Here is a 19,843-nt window from a genome sequence, read left to right as displayed (position 1 = left end):
CTTCTCTCCACATCCACTAGCACCATCTTGGTTTACTGTACTCTGATAATTAGCAAACAAGCTAACTGATCTTTTGCGTCCATTCTTGTTTAGTTATAGGCTAGTGTGTGAGCTTTGTAAACCATAGACTGGCACTTCAACATTGTTTTTTACATTAAAATTTTTTTTAAGTAATTTCTACCTCCATTGTGGGGCTCAAACTCATGACCTCAAGATCAAGAGTCACATGCTCTACCTACTGAGCCAGCCAAGAAGCACCCCGCAATGCTTTTTTTTTTCATTAAGCTTAACAAATTTATTATGAAAATTCTCAAATATTTAAAAAGAGAAGAATCTAATAGAACATATATATGTATCATCTAGACTTAACAGTTCTTAAGATTTTGTCAGAATTGCTTTTCCTCTTGAAGTATTTAAAAGTAACTTACAGAAGGGGCACCTGGGTGGCTCAGTGGGTTAAGCCGCTGCCTTCGGCTCAGGTCATGATCTCAGGGTCCTGGGATGGAGTCCCGCATCGGGCTCCCTGCTCAAGCAGCAGAGAGCCTGCTTCCTCCTCTCTCTCTCTCTCTGCCTGCCTGTCTGCCTACATGTGATCTCTCTCCTTCAAATAAATAAATAAAATCTTAAAAAAAAAAAGTAACTTACAGGCATCATGACGTTTCGCTCCTATATAATTCAATATGTCTCTCTTAGAACAAACAATAGTTTCCTACATAACCACAATACCAGACATCTGTGGTGGGCTGAATAATGGCCCCTAAAGATGTCCACGTCGGAGTCCCTGGAACCTAAGAATATGTTACTTTATATGGTAAAAGAGACTTTGCAGTGTGATTACTCTTAGAAGTTGATTAACCTCAGAAAAGATTAGCCTGGATTTTCCAGGTATATGCCATGCAATCACGATGGTCTTTATAAGAGAAAAGCAGGAGGGTCAGAGACAGGAGTGGGAGATGGGACATTGGAAGAAGTTGGAGAGATGCCAAGAAGAGACTACAAGCCAAGGAATGCAAACAGCATCTGGAAGTTGAAAAAGGCAAGAAAATGATTCTTCGTTTAAGATTCCAGAACAGGGGGCACCTGGCTGGCTCAGTGGGTTAAGTAAGCCTCTGCCTTTGGCTTGGGTCATGATCCCAGGATGCTGGGATCGAGCCCCCACAACTCCCCCTCCTTCTCTCATTCTCTGTCTCTCAAACAAATAAAATCTTTAAAAATAAATAAATAAAAGATAGTTAAGTATTTGAGGAACATTCGTATGTGAAGTATGGGTTCACCTCTCTGTAGCTCACTCATTTCCCAGATTTCCTCCTCAATTTCCAGTTGCTCTGGCAACTGTGTTCCAACCTGTGTTTCTGAGGGTAGTCAGATGGCCACTTTCTGCCTGAGCTCTGTTTCCCCACGTGCTACAGGAAACTGTGAGGTGTCCTTAGGAGAGCCTGTGAAATGTAGGACTCACCTGTGGACTTCCTTTTTTTTCAAGGATTATATTCCCTCTAGCTTTTCTTGCTTTTGGGTGGTCTCCATACTTTCAAACAGTTATTTTTATATTTCGACTAGGGCATATATATTCAATGTTGGAAGGAGAATAACACAAGCTGCTTTGTCACACCAGGAACTGGAGTTTTATCTGGTTATCACTGACTTGTGTTATACGTTTGGAAATTGTTTACAGAAATAATTTGAGGGCGCCTGGGTGGCTCAGTGGGTTAAGCCGCTGCCTTCGGCACAGGTCATGATCTCAGGGTCCTGGGATCGAGTCCCATATTGGGCTCTCTGCTCAGCAGGGAGCCTGCTTCCCTCTCTCTCTCTGCCTGCCTCTCCATCTGCTTGTGATATCTCTCTGTCAAATAAATAAATAAAATCTTTAAAAAAAAAAAAAAAAGAAGAAAGAATTTGAGGCCTAAGAGCAAATGGGTCTGAATCTACTTTGATTCAGGAAAGGAAAAAGGAGCATACTGGGTTTGGGGTAGTTGAGCAGAAATGGCACTGCTTCTCTCTCCCTTCTAAGATTTCAAACTGCTGAGGGAAGTAGCTAACAAAATAATAACTTATGCACGCATCGATATGGCTCTTCTTTTTGCTATTCCTCAGAGGGCATCTTAATGTTGGGAGTAATAACCTCAGAAGACCAAGCAGGTCCTCAGGTCTATTGGGCCTGGAGTTCAAAGGGAGGAATTCCCTTTCCTACGAGGAAAAAGATCACCAGAAAGTGTGGTGGGGTAGGGGGAGTGGGTGAGGAAAGATGGTAGTTCAGCTGTGGTTCCACCCTGCCTTGCCTTCACGTGATGAATGATGTCTGGAAGGAGAAAGGGATCAGAAGACAGGCTACCATCTGCACCATCACCACCCCAAATGTCTTCACTGTTCTTGCCCTACATATTTTACACCAGATGCTCTGGTTGGAGCCCACCTGTCCTGCCACCAGACAAGCCCATAGAAAGAGTTTTGATAAAAACCCACTTTAAAAATCCAGAAGCAGGGGCACCTGGGTGGCTCAGTGGGCTAAGCCTCTGCCTTCAGCTCGGGTCATGATCTCAGAGTCCTGGGATTGAATCCCGCATTGGGCTCTCTGCTCAGCGGGGAGCCTGCTTCCCCTTCTCTCTCTGCCTGCCTCTCTGCCTACTTGTGGTCTCTGTCTGTCAAATGAATAAAAAAAAAAAAAATCCAGAAGCAGGTTGTCCTAGAACTTCCCTTCTAGATGGCGATGCAGGAGGTGAGGGCTAGGGATGCCTCAGTCAACTACAAAGATTTGGGGCGCCTGGGTGACTCAGTGGGTTAAAGCCTCTGCCTTCAGCTCAGGTCATGATCTCGGGGTCTTGGGATCGGGCCCCACATGGGGCTCTCTGCTCAGTGGGGAGCCTGCTTCCTCCTCTCTCTCTGCCTACTTGTGATCTTTGTCAAATAAATAAATAAAAATCTTTTAAAAAAAAAGATTTGGTAAGAGAAGAAGACAGTTTATAAAGTTCTGAAGTGTAAGGAAACAAGGGATTTGGAATTTGTGTGTATATGTGCTGGAGGACTTTCCACCTACAACATAAACTACCTCTCCCCCAATAAATAATGGGCTCTAATAGCAGTCTTGATTTGGGCCCGTTCTGAAGCATAGTGACTCAGGGACTGCCTGACAGCTACTACACATGGGTCCAGTATCTGATCTTCTCGTCCCTCCCTGATGTCCTCACAGTTTTAGAGTTAGTCAAGGACCTTGACTTGGGGAAAAGGGGTGGATTTTTTTATGTATACTTTTAGTACCATGGCAACTAGTCTTTTACTGTAGGGATGAGTCACTTAGTACTGCTGATGTAATCACAGCAGCCAATCCCAGCAGATGAAGCACAGTTGCCATGGTGATGGGAGACAGAAGATGTTTCCTTGGAGAGCATGACCCCCTGCTGAGGTTCAGGCTCTCACTGGGTAGAGTACTTGGTCAGCTGGAAGTACTCAGCTCTATCTGATTGCCCAGTGCAAACTATCACAGTGTTCCCTAGGCCAAAAAAATACTTCCTCGTAGTCCTTGTCTGTTCTATTCTGGCCCTCTATCAATACATTGTCCAGCAGTGCTAAGGTGTTCTTTTATTTTTTTTTTAATGTTATTTATTTGACAAGGAAAGAGAGTACAAGCAGGGTGAACAGCAGGCAGAGGGAGAGGGAGAAGCCAACTCCCTCCTGAGCAAGAAGCCCAATTGGGGGGTTGGTCCCAGGTTTGTAGGATCGTGACCTGAGCCAAAGGAGATGCTTAACTGACTGAGCCCCCCAGGCACCTCTAGGGTAGTCTTTTAAAATTGTACATCACATCATTTTTCTCATTTCCTTAAAATCTCTAGTGATTTTCCTCTGCCCTTTGTATAAAATCTAGACTCTTTGCTACCAACTGCAAGGCCCCAAATAGCCAGTTCTGGGCTTACTTCTCCAACTGCCTTTCCTACCACTGGCTGTTCTGTTTGTTTCTCTAATGTGCTATTTTATTCCCTCATTCATTCACTCATTCGCTCATTCTTCTATTTTAGAACCCAAAATACAATAACTTAAAAAAAAAAAACTCACTGCTCAGTAACAGAATAGAAATACAGAAGAAAGTATCAGTCAACTTGAAGATTGAATAAGTGATCCAATCAGAACAACAGAGAGAAAGACATTGGGCAAAAAAGTAAACAGCCTCAGGGACCTGTGGGACAATGCTACAAGTCTAACAAGCATGTCACTGGAGCCCCAAAGAAGAGGAGAAAAGGGGGTAGTTCATTAAAAATATTTGAAGAAATAATGGCTGAAGACTTCCCAAATTTGTCAAAAGCCAGAAACCTACGGATCCAATAGTTCAGTGAACTCCAAGTGGAACCAGCAACCAAAGGGTTAACGGGGCAGCTAAGCACAGCTGCAACGTTTTCACTGGAATCTGCTTGTTCTGAGACTGCTGTCCACCATCCCATTTCTATAAGATAATATCCTTGCCCGACACCATGATAACAACAGGTGTTGACTTAGTTTTGCAGAGACCCAAGGTTTCAGGAAGAAGCTGGCCAGAACCAGTCAGGACCAAAGGCCACCCCTTTGAAATGAAAAAGCAAAAGGAAATGTAACTGCCTTTTTTTTTTTTCAAGTTTTTATTTAAATTCATTAATGTACAGTGTAGTATTAGTTTCAGGTGTAGAATTTAATGATTTAGTACTTATATACAACACCCAGTGCTCATCACAAGTGCCCTCCTGAACACCCATCACCCATTTAGCCCATCCCCCAACCCACCACCCCTCCAGCCACCCTCAGTTTGTCTATAGTTAAGAGTCTGTTTTCTGATTTGCTTCTCTTTTTTCTTCCCCCTCTATGTTCATCTGTTTTATTTCTTAAATTCCACATATGAGTGAAATCGTATGGTATTTGTCTCTCTAATTTATCTTGCTTTGTATAATACTCTCTAAGTTCCTTTATTTTGGGGTCACAAAGCTTCTTTCTCCCTTATCCAGATGCTTTTCTGCTTGCCTTTAAAAATCCTTGACTCTCCCTCTTTGGGGAGGCAAATTTGAGGCTTACCCTTCAGTCTCCTCACTTGGGTCGCTCTTGAATAAGCCTGCATACTCAATGTCTCAGTGACTGGCCTTCACCTGTGTCAGGCAGATGAACTTGGGTTTGGTTACACAAACAGGAGAAACTTGAAGATATCCATGCCCTGATGCATCATAATCAAGCTTCTAAAAACTAAATCAGGGCGCCTGGGTGGCTCAGTGGTTAAGCCGCTGCCTTCGGCTCAGGTCATGATCTCAGGGTCCTGGGATCGAGTCCCGCATCGGGTTCTCTGCTCGGCAGGGAGCCTGCTTCCTCCTCTCTCTCTCTGCCTGCCTCTCTACCTACTTGTGATTTCTCTCTGTCAAATAAATAAATAAAATCTTTAAAAAAAAAAAAACTAAATCAAAGATAAAATCTTGGAAACAGCCAGAGAAAAACAATGTATCACTTACAGGAAAACAATAATCCACATACTGTGGATTTTTCATGATGAACCATGATGACCAGAAGGGAATAAAATAACATTTTTAAAGTGGTGAAAGAAAAGAGCTGTTGCAGCATTCTACATCCAATAAAACATACTTCAGGAACGAAGGTGAAACAAAGATGGAGGAAAACTATTTTGTATCCAGCAGACTTGTTCTAAATGAATTGCTAAGGGAAGCTCTTCAGATAAAAGGGAAATGATATCAGAAGGAAATCTAGAACATCAAGAATGGAGAAAGTAATAGAAATAGGAACTATCTGTGTAAACATTCGAGGCTATGCCTCCCCTCTTTGAATTACTTACAATGCATTTGATGGTTCTGACATTGTCTGATAGAGTTTCCAATGAATGTAGATGTAATTGATTTTAGTCAACAGCTATGACATAAATGGGGAAGAGGGAAGGAACGTATGCTGGTAAGACCTCTGCATTCCACTTAAAATGGTAAAACAGTGGTTATTTTTTAAGATTTTATTTTTAGGTAATCTTTATACGAACATGGGGCTAAAACTCCCAACCCTGAGATCAAGAGTTGCACGCTCTACTGACCCATAAAACAGCAAGTGGAAAGTTAAATGTGTATACTCAGATGCCTAAAGCAACCACTTCAAAAGTATAGGAAGATAATTAAAAACACAATTGATGTATTAAAATAAAATACTGAAAAGTGCTTCAATAACCCCAAGTGAGAACATAAAGGGTGCACATGATGATGGGAGTTGAAAAATCCCATGGTTTGGGGCACCTGGGTGGCTCAGTAGGTAAGCCGCTGTCTTCGGCTCAGGTCATGATCTCGGGGTACTGGGATGGAGTCCCACATCGGGCTCTCTGCTCAGCAGGGAGCCTGCTTCCTCCTCTCTCTCTCTGCCTGCCTCTCTGCCTACTTGTGATCTCTGTCTGTCAAATAAATAAATAAAATCTTTAAAAAAAAAAAGAAAGAAAAATCCCATGGTTTGCAGTGAAAGCTGTGTCCTAAGACCCGAGAACCAGGGGAACTGATGATAAAAGTTCCAACCTGAGTCCAAAGGCCCGAAAACCAGAAGTACCGATGTCCAGGGGCAGGAGGCGATGGACATCCCAGCTCAAGCAGAGAATGCAGTCAGCCTTCCTCCACCTTTTTGTTCTGTTTGGGCCCTTGAAGGACTGGCTGATACCTACCGCATGAGTGAAGACATCTTCTGTACTCAGCCTACTAATTCAAATGCTGATCTCTTCCAGAAACATCTGCACAGACATACTCAGATATAATGTTTTACCATCTATGTGGGCATCCCTTCACCCTGTCACACTGACATATAAAATTAACCATCACCATGGGCAACTGGGAATAAACCCTACTGGGGACCCCTAGGGATCTGTGCAGAACTTGTCTCAGATTTTCCTTGCTGGGAATGGATCTGCTGGAATTTTTATCCGCTAAACTCAGTCCTGAACTGGTTGAGAGCTGCCTCTGGGGGTGTGGAGTCCCAGACACCTCAGAGATGTCTTGAGCACAGGTAGGCAAGATCGCTGGCATTCCAGAAAACTCACAGGACAAGATGCAGAGTCCTAGCTTGAGATGGGAAGCTGTTGGCATGTACAGACACGGTCTCCCCGAAGCTACAGGGGAACTCAGAGATGGACTGGGGAATATATGTTGTATGTTTATCTTCCTTCCCTAAGCTTCAGTTGCCTTGAGGCAGGAACCATGTGTCGTGGTGGCCAGAGACAGTGAATGTATGATCAGGAAAAGTAGGCTAGATGGTAGGGGTCAACCTAACTAATAAAAACCAGATGTAGACCAATGCAATGAATTGAACATTATGCTTAGCTGTGTCCTTAGACGCACAGATGCAGGGGTTAGGACATGCACTGGCAACATGGTGAAGCCTGTATTATCAGAGGAGTGTCTCTTAATTTCCCTGGGGTCTATAAGTAGGTAGGTGTGATGGTCTGAATATTTGCATCCCCCCCAAATTCATATGTTGAAATCCTGACCCTCAAGGTGATAAGATAGCATTTGCAAGTGGAGCCCTTGTGAGGTGATTAGGTCCTAAGGGTGGACCCCTCATGAATGGAATTAGTGCCCTATAGAAAAAAGATCCCAGAGTCATCTGTCATCCCTTCCTCCATGCGAGGACACAGTGAAAAGGCACCATCTATGAGCCAGAAAGCAGGTCCCCACCAGACACCAATTCTGCCAGAGCCTCATACTGGCTTCCCAACCTCTAGAACCATGAGAAATAAATTTCTATTGTATTTTGTTACAACAGTCTGAACAGACAGTAGGCTTGGTACTTTCCCAATTGCTCCTATTTCTGAGGATCAAAGGAGTTAAGTGGCTTGAGAAATATTAAGCTTGAGGCATGGGAATGCCCAGGGTTTAGCCGGATTGAGCAGTGGTGGCCAGTCCCCTTCTCCCAGCAGCAAAGTGATCACAGGTATCAGAATGTTAAACGTGCAAATCTTGTAGTCACAGAATTCTCTGTGTGGGTTCTTGGGCTTGAGATTGGCATGACTGCTCTGTAGGGGATCCTAATGCTCAGAGGGTACCATATACCTCAAAGGCAGAGCAAGGTTCCAGGCCTGCCAAACCCTAGGTCTGGAAGGATGTAGATGGAAGAGAGACCAAGAAGACACTGCGGGTGGGGATGGCTGCCCGTCCAGCTGTGATTCCATCTTGCCTTTCATCTGCCTTAGAAATGATCTGTGAGGGGAGGAGTGATCAGAATCCAGGCATTGGGAGCAACCAGGGCTCTGCTCTCCGAATCCCACATCCCAACCTTCCCCCTGTTCTGATCTCACCTCTCTCACCTCGGAGGCTCCAGTCTGTTCCAAACCCTACCCGTCCTGGCTCCAGACAAGTCTATAGAGTTTGCTTGAAAATAGGCTTTAATGATCCAAATTTGGGTCAGACCAAAATTGTCCTTTCTAAAAAAAAAAAAAAAAGTTTTTATGGGGTGCCTGAGTGGCTCAGTGGGTTGAAGCCTCTGCCTTCGGCTCAGGTCATGATCCCAGGGTCCTGGGATCCAGCCCTGCATCTGGCTCTCTGCTCAGCAGGGAGCCTGCTCCCTGCTATCTCTGCCTGCCTCTCTGCCTACTTGTGATCTATCTGTTAAATAAATAAATTTTTTAAAAAAGATTTTATTGGGACGCCTGGGTGGCTCAGTTGGTTAAGCAGCTGCCTTCGGCTCAGGTCATGATCCCAGCGTCCTGGGATCGAGTCCCACATGGGGCTCCTTGCTCTGCAGGGAGCCTGCTTCTCCGTCTGACTCTGCCTTCCACTCTGTCTGCCTGTGCTCACTCTCGCTCGCCCTCTCTGACAAATAAATAAAATCTTAAAAAAAAATAATAAAAATAAAAATAAAAAAGATTTTATTTATTCATCTGAGAGAGACACAGAATACAGCACAAGCGAGGGGAGAGGCAGAGGGAGAGGGCTAAGCCGACTCCCCACTGAGCTGGGAGCCTGACATGGAGCTCAATCCCAGGACCTGGAGACTGTGACCCAAGTTAAAGGCAGACGCCCAACCATCTGAGCCACCCAGGTGCCCCTGAAACTGTCCTTCTTGAAAGCACCAAGACGGTGTGGGGGATGGGAAGCCTCCCCTTAGGCCTCAATCAGCTGTGAGGTTGTGACTCCTGACTCATGACTCAGACTAGGGAATGGCTCAAAGCCAGTCTAAAATGGGAAGAAACAAGGAATTTTCAATGAATGCTCTGAGGCAGGGATTGCAACTCCTTTTCCCACCCCTCCCCACCAAATTCAGAGCAGGTCTCCATGGCAGTCTTGATGTGAATAAGGTCTGAGACAAGGGACTCTGGTGCTCTCAGACCACAGGCCTTTCCCGGTCCCCATCTTTAATCTTATCTCCTTCCAGGGATTTCCCATGAAACACAGAGCTCTTTGGTACCCCGGGCCTGGAGAATGGCAGTTCCTTGTTTGCACACTTGGTAAAACCATGGCAACCGGTCCCCATCGTGGGGTCAGTCACAGGACCAACGATGTGGCCCAGCAACCAATCCAAGCTAAGGAGGCCTGGCTGCCATGGTGACACAGAGGAGGACCAGTTTCTTTGAAAGGGGTAAAAGGCTGACGCGCCTCTGAGCGGCAGAGGGTGGAGTCCAGCTCAGAGCTTTCCAGCCACGCTGCCTCGACCTTAGTCCAGGGTCCTGCCTGGACAACTCGGTAGCCCCAAACAGTTGGACTTGGTTCTACTCTTATCTGTTTCATAATCCATCTTCCAGCAACATCCCTGTATCTTTTTTTTTTTTTTTCTTTAGGATTTTATTTATTTAGCGGTGCCTGGGTGGCTCAGTGGGTTAAAGCCTCTGCCTTCAGCTCAGGTCAGGATCTCAGGGTCCTGGGATCAAACCCCACATCAGGCTCTCTGCTCAGCAGGGAGCCTACTTCCCACACCCCTCTCTCTGCCTGCCTCTCTGCCTAGTTATGATCTCTGTCAAATAAATAAAATCTTAAAAAAAAAAGATTTTATTTATTTATTTGACAGAGAGAAAGAGAGACACCAAGAGGGAACACACCCAGGGGGAGTGGGAGAGGGAGAAGCAGACTTCCTGCCAAGCAGGGAGCCCAATGCTGGGCTCCATCCCAGGACTCTGGAATTATGATGGGAGCCGAAGGCAGAGGCTTAACGACTGAGCCGGGCGCCCCAACATGACTGTATCTTTATAAAATATTTACCACATTGCTCTTGCTTGTCTTGCTGTCTGTTCTTCAAAGAAGCCTGCAATCTCGCCCAGGGGCAATTGTACTGGTCACCTTCTCTGACTTAGGGATTCTTCCTCCAGATCTTCCTGGGGCTGCTTCCTTGTGTCCCTTAGGTCAAAGTCCAAATGTCACCTCCTCAGGCTTTCATTAATGTGGAGAAGTCGGATGTGCGGATGTGCGAAGCAGCCCACCCTCTACCGGGGGCCCTGGAGACAAAGGGTGGGGCTGGGGTGGGGGGGAAGGTGGGGTCAGGAGACCAGGTCTGGCCCTGCTCCAGGCCTGCCCACTCAGGTTCTCAGCTGGAAAGATGGATGATAACCAAGAGGTGAGTAGTTTTCTTCCTGGGCTCCCAAGAGCTCAAGTATTCAAAGGGATGCCTGAGAGCTTTTTCCCCAGGTGACTTCTTTCACACCACAGAGAAGAGCAAAGGGGAGGCTGGATGTGAGGGGTTCTGAGTACTGTCCCATTTAAGGATCGTCGCTTTAGATTTATATATAGAGGTATCTGTATATATGTATGTATGTGTGTGTATAGGGAAAGAGAAATTTACATAGATACATAGGGATGGATGGTTGGATGGATGGATGGGCAAGGTGAAGCTTAGGGTCATGTCATACTCAAAATTTTCTTAGAAAGACAGAGAGCCCATATTATTTTTTAGGTTGTAAAACCTCCAAAGTAGATTTCTGTGGGCCCTTTAAGCTCTGTGCCTGTGCTGGGTCTTTCTTAAGAAGCCACTGGAGGCCCCCCAGTTCCTGCACCCCGCAGCTGGGGGAAATCTGGAAAGTTCTGTGAGAAAGTGGGGATGCCCTCTGGTGGGGAAAGGGAGGATTTCCCCTCAATCCAGCAACCACTGGCGTTTTTCGTATTATTGTCTTTAATCCACACAGCACCACCAAGGGGTCGCCTTTATTACCATTCCCATTTTACAGATGTGGAAGAAGGGACATGAAGAGCCTAGGGAAGGTGTCCAAGGTCATAGCTGGGCAGCGCCAGAACCAGGATTGGGCTGGCTCTGTACAGAAAGCTCTGTTCTTTTCCATCCTCCAGGCCCTCTCTTCCAGAAGGTTCTCCATCAGCCTCAGTGAAGTCTTGTCATCCCTTATCAACCAACGTCTATTCCCTCCTTTACCCTGCCTCCCTCTATACACAGACCCTTGGTAGGCTCAGCTTTCCTAGACAAGGCCAGGCCCTCACCTGCAGTGCTCATCTCTTGGGTCTGGAACTCTGAAACCATTTCCTAGTCCAAGCATTGTTCCTTGTTCACCTTGATCACTGGGCTCTGAGGGGAAGGAAGGCAGGAGTCAAAGGTGAAGAGGAAATGGTGAAAAGGCCCAGAGGAAAAGAGATGGGACCCAAATGAAGAATTTCTAAATTTCTGAGGGCCCCTCACCTTAGGGAACAACAGTCAGAATTTCTCTTTGCACTTGCCCCTAGAAGACAAAGACTAAGTCAGGGAATACCAAGCAGTGGCCATGTGACCCAACCCCCTCCCTTCACAGACCACACCAGGATCATGGGATTGCGTCAGGCGGAAATCAGACAGGCGCTCTCTCCATTTTATTCACTGGACGTCTGACACCTCCTACCTACAGCCCTGACACTCCTTCCCTTCCCAGTCCTTCTGTCTATCGGTCACACGCAGTGTGGACAGACCGCAGGTCTCACACACCTTGGCGTGGTGGTTTTGGTGGAAAAGGCTGTCTACCCCTCTCTCAGGCAGGTCTCTGAGGCATGGAGCCTGGGCATGTACTCCATCTTCTGGGTCTTCACTTTTTGAGGGATGTCATCCTTCCAGAACAGTCCTGCAGGAAGAAAGGGAGGAGCGTGAGGTGACACTTGGAACAGCTGGATTGGCCCACCCCAGAAACCAGAGTGTGATTAGAATTTCTGCTTTCGCCCAAGCATAAGGACCACAGGGCACCGGAAGGATCCAGAGATGGGCTAGGGTCCAGGAGTTTGCCTTCTGCCCACCTCGGCATTGGAATCCCTGCTCTTCCTAGTTCTGTGGCCCTGGGAAACTTAATTAAATTGACCGAGCTTCAGTTTTTTCATCCGTGAAACGATGAACCATTGTTCAGAGAATTACAGGAGATAATCCATGTAAGTTTCTTAGCACTGTGCTTGGTGTGCAGTAAGTGGTCAAATGTGAGTTTAACAACGGTGCTGCTACAAGGCCTGAATAAAGCTGAGGATGAACAGTGGTTTCAAAACTCTAAGGCATTACTTGCACGTTAGACACCATGATCGTTAGTAGCAGTCATGTGAACTCCAAGCAGCTCTCCCTTCTGAACCTTGCAACCATGAAACCCTGTTTCCAAGAAGGGTATGACGCTTTCCCCCCAAAAATCCGCTCCCACTCTCCACCCCACCTCTGTCGTCGCTCTATTTGCCATATACTCTGAGCTGCCTACTCTTCCCAGTTCAGAATCTGGAATATGGTGTGGGGGAGGGAAGGGGGTCTGACTGGAGCCCCCATGATTCGTGGCTCTGAGCACTTGGATAGCACGGTGGGGTGGGGTACGGGACTAGTCCCAAGGAACTGGATGCTGACCTCTTCCAGGGACTATGAATCGCCTCTACTGCACTCCTCTAAAGAAGGCAAGTGAGAACAGCTTCCCCACAAAGGCTAGGAGACCCCCACCCCGTCTCGCTCTGGGTCTGGCCCGGTGAGGCTCCAACGGCGAGTGTGATGAGAAAGTTTCAGGTAGAGAAATTTGTGGAAGGTGTTTTTCATGTCAAGTTGGGGACCCTTCCCCCACCTTTGCACCTGACAGCCCAGTCTCTCTCTTTCAGCTCTTCTGCGCTCACCTTGAGGCACAAGCCGCTGGAGGACACCTCGGAAGTATGGGAAGGCCAGGCTGGTGACTTCTTGCCGGGACCTGACCAGCTGCATTCCCACTTGGCCCTGTCCCCCTAAGGACACAGAATGGCGTTAGCAGGGACGACGGCCAAAAGCCTTCAGGAGGTGCGGGTTGCAGAAAAGCGGTCCCCTTTCCACCATCACTCTCAGATCCCTCCCACTTCCCGGGTGATCTGCTCTCCCTTCATCTCTGCCCCTTGCTCTTTATCCACTGGGTCTTACTCACCCCTGGCACAGACTTCCAGGTAAGAGCAGAGTCTTCGGCCCAAGAGCCAGCCTGTAGATGGAAGGTGAGCAGAGCCTCAGAGGGCTACAAAAACTGAACGGACAGACATGCAAACTGGCTAGGGATAGGGGAAGAATTTCGGCTGCTTCCCAGGTGGGGAGCTGAAAAAAGTTCTGGAACCCTTGGAAGAATAAACCTGGAACCTGGGTTCAGACTGTTAGGGCAGGCAGCCCAGGTTCTCACCCTGGAAGCCACAGGATACCCAGCTGCGCGATGTGGGGAATGACCTTTCCACCACAGAGACCCTCCTCAGTCCAGGTAGACAGAGTGGGGTTGGGGAGAATCCAAAAGGCCCAGGGTTCCGGCATCTGCACGGGGTCTGCCGCTCCTTCGCACGCACCCAGCTCTCCGCGGAGCGCCGGCCCGCATGGAGTCCTTCACACTGGTCTCCAAGGTCAAGGACCAGCGGAGAACAGGTGGAGGAGGAGGGAGGGACACGAGTGTGGGGAAAGCTAGGCGTCCTCCCATAGCCGCCAGGGACCTGCGTCCCCAGGCTGGAGGGTAAGTAAGCCCAGGGGCCTGGCTGGGCGCAGTCATCTCCCCGAGGTCATCAGGACTGGATACCAGAAAGGCCTGGCTCCTTCTGCCTACCGCTCGGTTCCGGCCACCTCCGCCCTGGTCCTCAGCGCGTGCTGTTTCTCCCGTGGCCTTGTGGCCCGGATCTGTATCCCCTGGACCACTCGGGGGTCCTCTCCATTCCTCCTGCTGAACCCCCAGCCTCCCTTGGGGCCCGCTTCTTTTTTGTCCTACCTCCACCTTCCGATTTTCAACTCCCCTCCAAACCTCCCCACCCCCGCCTGCAAGACGCCCTCGGACTCTCCTCACCACGCACTGTTCCCGGAGCTTCGCACACCCACCGCTCCTGCAACCCCCGTTTCCCTGCCCTCCCCCCAGCTTTCCTCCTGACCGTGGGGACTAACGGCGTGCCAGCCCCCCGGGCAGCTGCTCAACAGCAGGAAGCAAAGAATCAGACGCATTCCCACAGGTCCCCGGGCCCCCCGCGCCCGCCGCGCCGGCTGCTGCATGGCTGCTCCCGAGCGTCTGCTCCAGCGCGCGAACCTCCGCGGCCAAGGCCAGACCCCGACGACAGCTGCGAGCGCCCCCCTGCGGCAGCTCGGCCAACGGCGCGGCTTGTAACAGGGCCCCCAGCCCCAGCTCTTGGGGTCTTGGCGTCAGAGTCCTGCTTTTAAGATGGGTTGCTCCGAATATAATTGCCCTCGCTCTAGAACCCCCTCCAGACACCCCCATCACACACGACAGGAGCATCGCCCCACCTCCTTCTCTCCAAGGATTAAAGATTGGTGGGGGACAGGGGAGGTGGGTCTCAAGTGGGATTGAAAATCGGTAAACAGCACCTGGGCACCATTCTTGAGAAGTAGGATGCCCTATTTGGGGACTCCTTAAGACCGTATGCTGGGTAAGATTGCCTGGGGTCAAGCCCGAGCACCTGCAGGCAGCCCCTTTAACTTCTCTGGGCCCCTGGTCACCTCTAAGATGAGGATGATTCTAGTATGTAGTTCACAGTGTTTCTAGGAGGATTAATTAGTTTAATACCCTGGGGAAACATTTAGAAGTAGGACCGGACTGGCACATAGTAAGCACTCATTTAACACTGGCCATGACTGTCTTCTGACCCTGCCTTTCTATCATTGCCCCCCACCCCACGCCCTGCCACCCCAGGCTTTGATAAGCTTTCTCCCTGCAAAAATGTTCTCCTGTCAGTCCATGTCTTTTCCAGACCCCTACCACGGCCGTCATCTCTTACCTGCTGAGACTGCTTCTCATCTGGTTGCTTGGAGTAACTGATAAACTGGGCTGTGAGCCAGGAGCCTAGAATCCACGTTGTTCCAGTCTTGCCTCCCAATAATCTCTTTTATAAGCACCTGGAGGAGCTAACTAAAATAGAAATTGAAGCATGTTTCTCCATTCCTTACCCCTCTTCCATGGCTTTCCTTTACACCTCAGACTAGTTGTTGACCCCCCCACCCATGCCAAGAAGACGCAGCATGACCTAGCCTCCCCTCCCTCTCCAGGCTTTTCCTTCTCCCTCTCTCCGTGTTCCAGCCACACCAGTTTCCTCTCCATTCATGAACGCCTGAGCTCTTCTTTCCTCCTCTCCCTGCCCTCACGGTTGTCCCTCTGTTTCAGCATAAACAGCATCCTGTCAGAGATGTGTTTCTTCTCCCTACGCAGCATTACCGCCTCGCTTCCGTCCCTCTTCTCCTCCACAACACACACCACAATTTATAGTGACTTGTTCCTTTCTGCCTCTTCCTTGGAGTGTAGTTGCAAGAGGGCGGGGAGCGGGCTGGGGGGACATATCAGGGTCTAGCTCCAGACCCATCTCAGAGTAGACTCTCAGTACATATTTGTTGAACAAATAAAGGGGACTTGGGGGTGGGGGTCCAGAGACAGGTATGAAACGTCTCTGCCTCAGTGTTCTCATCCGTTAGATGGGCTCCGCGTGAGGGAGCCTCCTAAGAATGGAATCCGACGCTGGATGTAAGAACAGCGCATGCTCCACAAACACGGTGGGCATGGAATTCTGCTCCACCTCAGCTTCGGCCTCCCCTGGGATTCTCCCACCATAGCCCAAGCCCTACAGGTGGGAGGGAGACCTTGAGACCCAGAAGGGCAGGCCTGGTCTGGAGGAGCATCGGGAGCAGAACTGAGGAGTCCTGCTTCACAGCTTATCCGGGAGAGGGGAGAGCCCCCAGCTAGGCCCAGAGCACAGAGGCTGCCCATCCGGATGGGGAGAGGGGAACCCTGAGGCAGTCTCACCAAAGCCGGACCAAAGCCTGACTCGGCCTCGGAGGCTCCCTGGTAGCCTCTTGTCTGCGAGGGTATTCAAGGAGTGGTGGTGGGAGAGGGGTAGAGAGCAAGGCATGGGCCTCTAGTACTGTGCCTCCTCGTGGTTATCCAGGGAAGGAGACAATATCATTGTGTTGAAGTCTGCAAAACCCTTTTTCGGGGAACAGGGTCTTCCCTCAGGATGTGATCATCCTGATGGAAATCTGGAAAAGAGGCTGGGCGCTAAGGTAGCCAGGGAGGGGGGGTGGGTGGCCTCCAGTCCCGGGAAGCTGAGTTCAGTGGAGAGCAGCGCCCCCTGGGGGAAGCAAGGGGAGCCGGGCCAGGGAAAGAGGATTTCCAGGAGAGCCCCACCGACCCGCTCATCTACTCTCTGCCCAGGGCCCATCCTGACCTTCTCAGGTATATTGAGCAAGAAGGGGACATTTCTTTATATCTAATAACCCAATAATCTTGGAGGAACTCCTCTCCTCTTTCAATTTAGAATGTGTCTAATGCCAACTTTTGTGATGGGAGGACCTTACGATTCCTACACTCCTCCTTTTAAGTAGGCTCCATGCCCAGCGTGGAGCCCAACACAGGGCTTGAACTTACAACCCTAAGATCAAGGCTTGAGCTGAGATCAAGAGTTGGACACTCGACTGACTGAGCCACTCAGGTGCTCCCTTCCCCTCCCCCCCTTAATGAGAAATTTTACCTGGTGGTTATGAAAAGCAATACCATGTAAACTTAAGTGAAGAAGACGCAAGGGTGCAGCTCAACAGATTATTAGGCTGTGAACAACCACGTCCTGCTCTCCAGGCGACAGAACGCTGCCAGGACCTGCGGAAACACTGCCTTGTCCTTGCTAGGTTCCATCTCCGCTCCTTCTCGCTGATGTTAATCACTCTCCTGACTTTAGGGACAAACTCCCTCCCTTACCTTTGTCATTGTGCAGCAATGACAGGCATTGTGTAACTTAAGCACACGTTTCTAAAGAGCGGTGTTTAAAAATGTAATTATATGGTGGACTAGCTTCCCAGGGCTCCTGCAACAAATTACAAGCGTAGTGACTTCAACACATGTCAGGAACACGCTACAAAGGAGCACACACGCATGGTACCTTCCCACATATGTCAGCTTCATTCAGTCATAAAGCAAAGTTAATTCGTAGTTATAAAGCAGGTTCAGGACTCCGAGCTCAGTGACATCTCGCCATGTGATTAGACTCAGCTTCTTAACATACACAGCAAGGCAGAAGACAAACCACGCCACGAGCAAGGTAACAGAAGGGTGGAGGAAGGGAGTGAACCAAATGCAAAGTCAGGGTGTGGGCTCGCGGTTGAGATAAGGCCCGGGTCGGGTCAGGGTCAGCTCTCAGCGCTGACTGCCTTTGACATTCAAGCAGGGAAAGGTTCTAGGTTCTGTTCAGAGATCAATCGGGGAAGTTGCCTTTTTTAAGTGGTCAAAGAGGGGTCATGCCTGAAGATTGTGACAGTTTGCTGCCCAAATCCTCCCCTTTTTAAAGAGATTTAATCTGTTTCGGGGACCCACAGACCTGCTCTGGTTCTGCTCATTTCTGGACTGTCTTCTGACGCTGGTCCCCGCAATATTGCCAAGCAGCAATACCTTATCTGCTCGTGTCATTGCTTGACACAAGCCCCTGCATGACATGAGAGACTCCATTTTGGTCGTTACAGCAAAAATGTATTCTTTCATGGTTCAGGAGGCCAGAAGTCCAAAATCAAGGTGTTGGCAGAGCAATGCTCCCTCCAAAGGCTCTGTGCAGTATCCTTGTTTGCCTTGGTCAGCTTCTAGGGACTCCTGGCATTCATTGGCTTGTGATGGCATCTCCGCTGTGTCCACATCTCTCTCTCCTTTTTCTTATAAAGACACTGATCATTGGGTTTAGAGATCACCCTAATCCAGGAGGATTTCCTCCCCAGAACGTTAACCAATTACATCTGCAAGAGCCAATCTCCAAATTAGGACACGTTCTTGGGGTCCAGAGAGACAGCGATTTTGGGGAGACACTATTTAACTCACTAAATTACAATATGTATTATTTTGTGCTGACTGCTTTTGTTCAACGTATTGTATTTTTTTAAAGATTTTATTTGAGAGTGTGTGTGAGCATGAGGCGGGGAGGGGCAGAGGGTGAGGGACAAGCAGACTCTCTACCGGGCAGGGACCCCAGCATGGGACTTGATCTCAAGACCATGAGATCATGACCTGAGCAGAAGGCAGATGCTTCACTGACTGATCTACCCAGGCACCCTATATTTGATTTTTTAAAAGTAATCTCTACACCCACTGTGGGGCTCAAACTCCCTGAGATCAAGAGTCACATGCTCTACTGGCTGAGACAGCCAGGCGTCCCAACATTGTATTTTATTTATTTTATGTATTTGAGAGAGCATGCCCATGCTTGAGCAGGGGAGGGGCAGAGGAAGAGGGAGAAGCCGACTCCCCACTGAATGGGGACCCCGAGGTGGGTCTTGATCCTAGGACCCCGAGATCATGACCTGAGCTGCAGTCAGATGTTTAACAACTGAGCCACCCAGGTGCCCTCTCTGAACATTATAAAGATTTACCCATATCATCAAATGAGACACTATTGTATTCATTTTCATTGCTTTATAGTCTTCCGTTGTGTGATAACTTTACACTAGGATCCAGAAGCTGAAGAACCTCCAGCCTTTGGGGTCCTCCTCTTCCCAGATTCCTTCCAAGGCTCTGGGAGGAGTGCTAGCCATGTGTTCACATGATCAAATATTTTTATATGATTTGCAAAAGTAACTTGTTATACTATGTTTTCTCATTCTAGCTATGCTTTTTCTTGCCTGACTGCCCTGGATAGAAGCTCCAGTCTAATGTTGACTAAAATTGGTGAGAGCAGACTTCCTTGCCTTGTGCCTGATCCTTAAGGGGATGGCTTTCAGTCCTTCATCACTGAGTATGATGTTTATCTGTGGGTTTCTCATGGATACCCTTTATCAGGTTAGGAAGTTCCCTCCTATTTCTGGGTGTGACTTTTTTTTTAATGAAAGGATGTTGGATTTGGTCTGCTTTTTCTGCATCTATTGAAATGGTCATGTGGCTTTTATGTTTGTCCTCATTTTTTGTTTGTTTGTCCTCATTGTTTTTTTTTTTTAATTAAAGATTTTATTTATTTATTTATTTATTTATTTATTTATTTGACACAGAGAGAGACAGAGAGAGAGTACAAGCAGGGGGAGTGGCAGATAGAGGGAGAGGCAGAAGCAGACTCTCCACTGAGCAGGGTGCTCGATGTGGAGCTTGATCCCAGGACTCTGAGATCCTGGCCTGAGCCAAAGGCAGATGCCCAACAGACTGAGCCACCCAGGGGCCCCTGTTTGTCCTCATTTATAAGATATTTGCTTTCATACTAAATTCTTATCTGTAATTTTGTATTCTTCTACTTAAAGAGGGTCCCCCAAATTGTATGTTTCAGCCCCCACAAAACTGGCATCTCTCCCAGTATCTACTGTATTGTGTATGGACCCTGGGGTTGTTACCAGTTCGGGAATCTTAGGAACAGTTGCTGTGAATATTTGTGGTGCACATGCAAATGCTTCTGATGCCAGCAGGCTGGGGCTAGGGACCCAGAAGAGGTCCCACAGGACCAGCCAAGGGGATTCTTGGCTGCGTGCAGGGTAAAAATCAAATGTAAGCCAGCAGGAGATGAAA

General features: G+C 48.3%; 2 protein-coding genes across 6 annotated transcripts in view; both read right to left on the bottom strand.

Moving 5' to 3' along the window:
- PTPRN (protein tyrosine phosphatase receptor type N) overlaps positions 1-15,804 on the bottom strand; it is a 56,535-nt gene extending 40,731 nt beyond the window's left edge. Inside the window, exon 1 of the mRNA XM_082690095.1 lies at positions 15,801-15,804. The gene's annotated coding sequence lies outside the window, so the exon portion shown is untranslated. The remainder of the gene's footprint in view (positions 1-15,800) is intronic.
- Positions 11,055-14,431, bottom strand: LOC309844495 (regulated endocrine-specific protein 18-like). Of its 5 annotated transcripts, XR_014300738.1 has the most exons (6): positions 14,253-14,431; positions 13,286-13,336; positions 13,008-13,112; positions 11,869-12,001; positions 11,590-11,629; positions 11,055-11,478 (listed from the first exon to the last, which is right to left on the bottom strand). XR_014300738.1 is itself a non-coding variant. In XM_082691437.1 (5 exons), the coding sequence occupies exons 1-4, from the start codon at positions 14,368-14,370 to the stop codon at positions 11,901-11,903; spliced, it is 375 nt and encodes a 124-aa protein (XP_082547563.1). In that variant the 5' UTR covers positions 14,371-14,431; the 3' UTR covers positions 11,055-11,629; positions 11,869-11,900. The 5 variants fall into 5 exon arrangements, 3 of the variants coding, with proteins under 3 accessions (XP_082547563.1, XP_082547564.1, XP_082547562.1); XR_014300737.1 differs by having other exon boundaries at positions 11,590-12,001; XM_082691437.1 differs by having other exon boundaries at positions 11,055-11,629.
- Positions 15,805-19,843: the final 4,039 nt, after the last annotated feature.

This window comes from Mustela nivalis (genome assembly GCF_964662115.1).
Source record: "Mustela nivalis genome assembly, chromosome: 11".
Taxonomy (NCBI): domain Eukaryota; kingdom Metazoa; phylum Chordata; class Mammalia; order Carnivora; family Mustelidae; genus Mustela; species Mustela nivalis.
The sequence above is the reverse complement of the archived record's forward strand: the minus strand, read 5'-3'. Positions and strand labels throughout refer to the sequence as shown.

What these genes read in the sequence shown, in the direction of transcription:
- LOC309844495 (XM_082691436.1), bottom strand. Translation starts at nt 14,370, where the DNA reads ATGCAGCAGCCGGCGCGGCGGGCGCGGGGGGCCCGGGGACCTGTGGGA. An exon ending in GCACGCCGTTAGTCCCCACG is followed by an intron (nt 13,337 to 14,252) that starts GTCAGGAGGAAA and finishes TTCCATCTACAG; the next exon opens with GCTGGCTCTTGGGCCGAAGA. An exon ending in CCAGCGGCTTGTGCCTCAAG is followed by an intron (nt 12,002 to 13,007) that starts GTGAGCGCAGAA and finishes TTCTTCCTGCAG; the next exon opens with GACTGTTCTGGAAGGATGAC.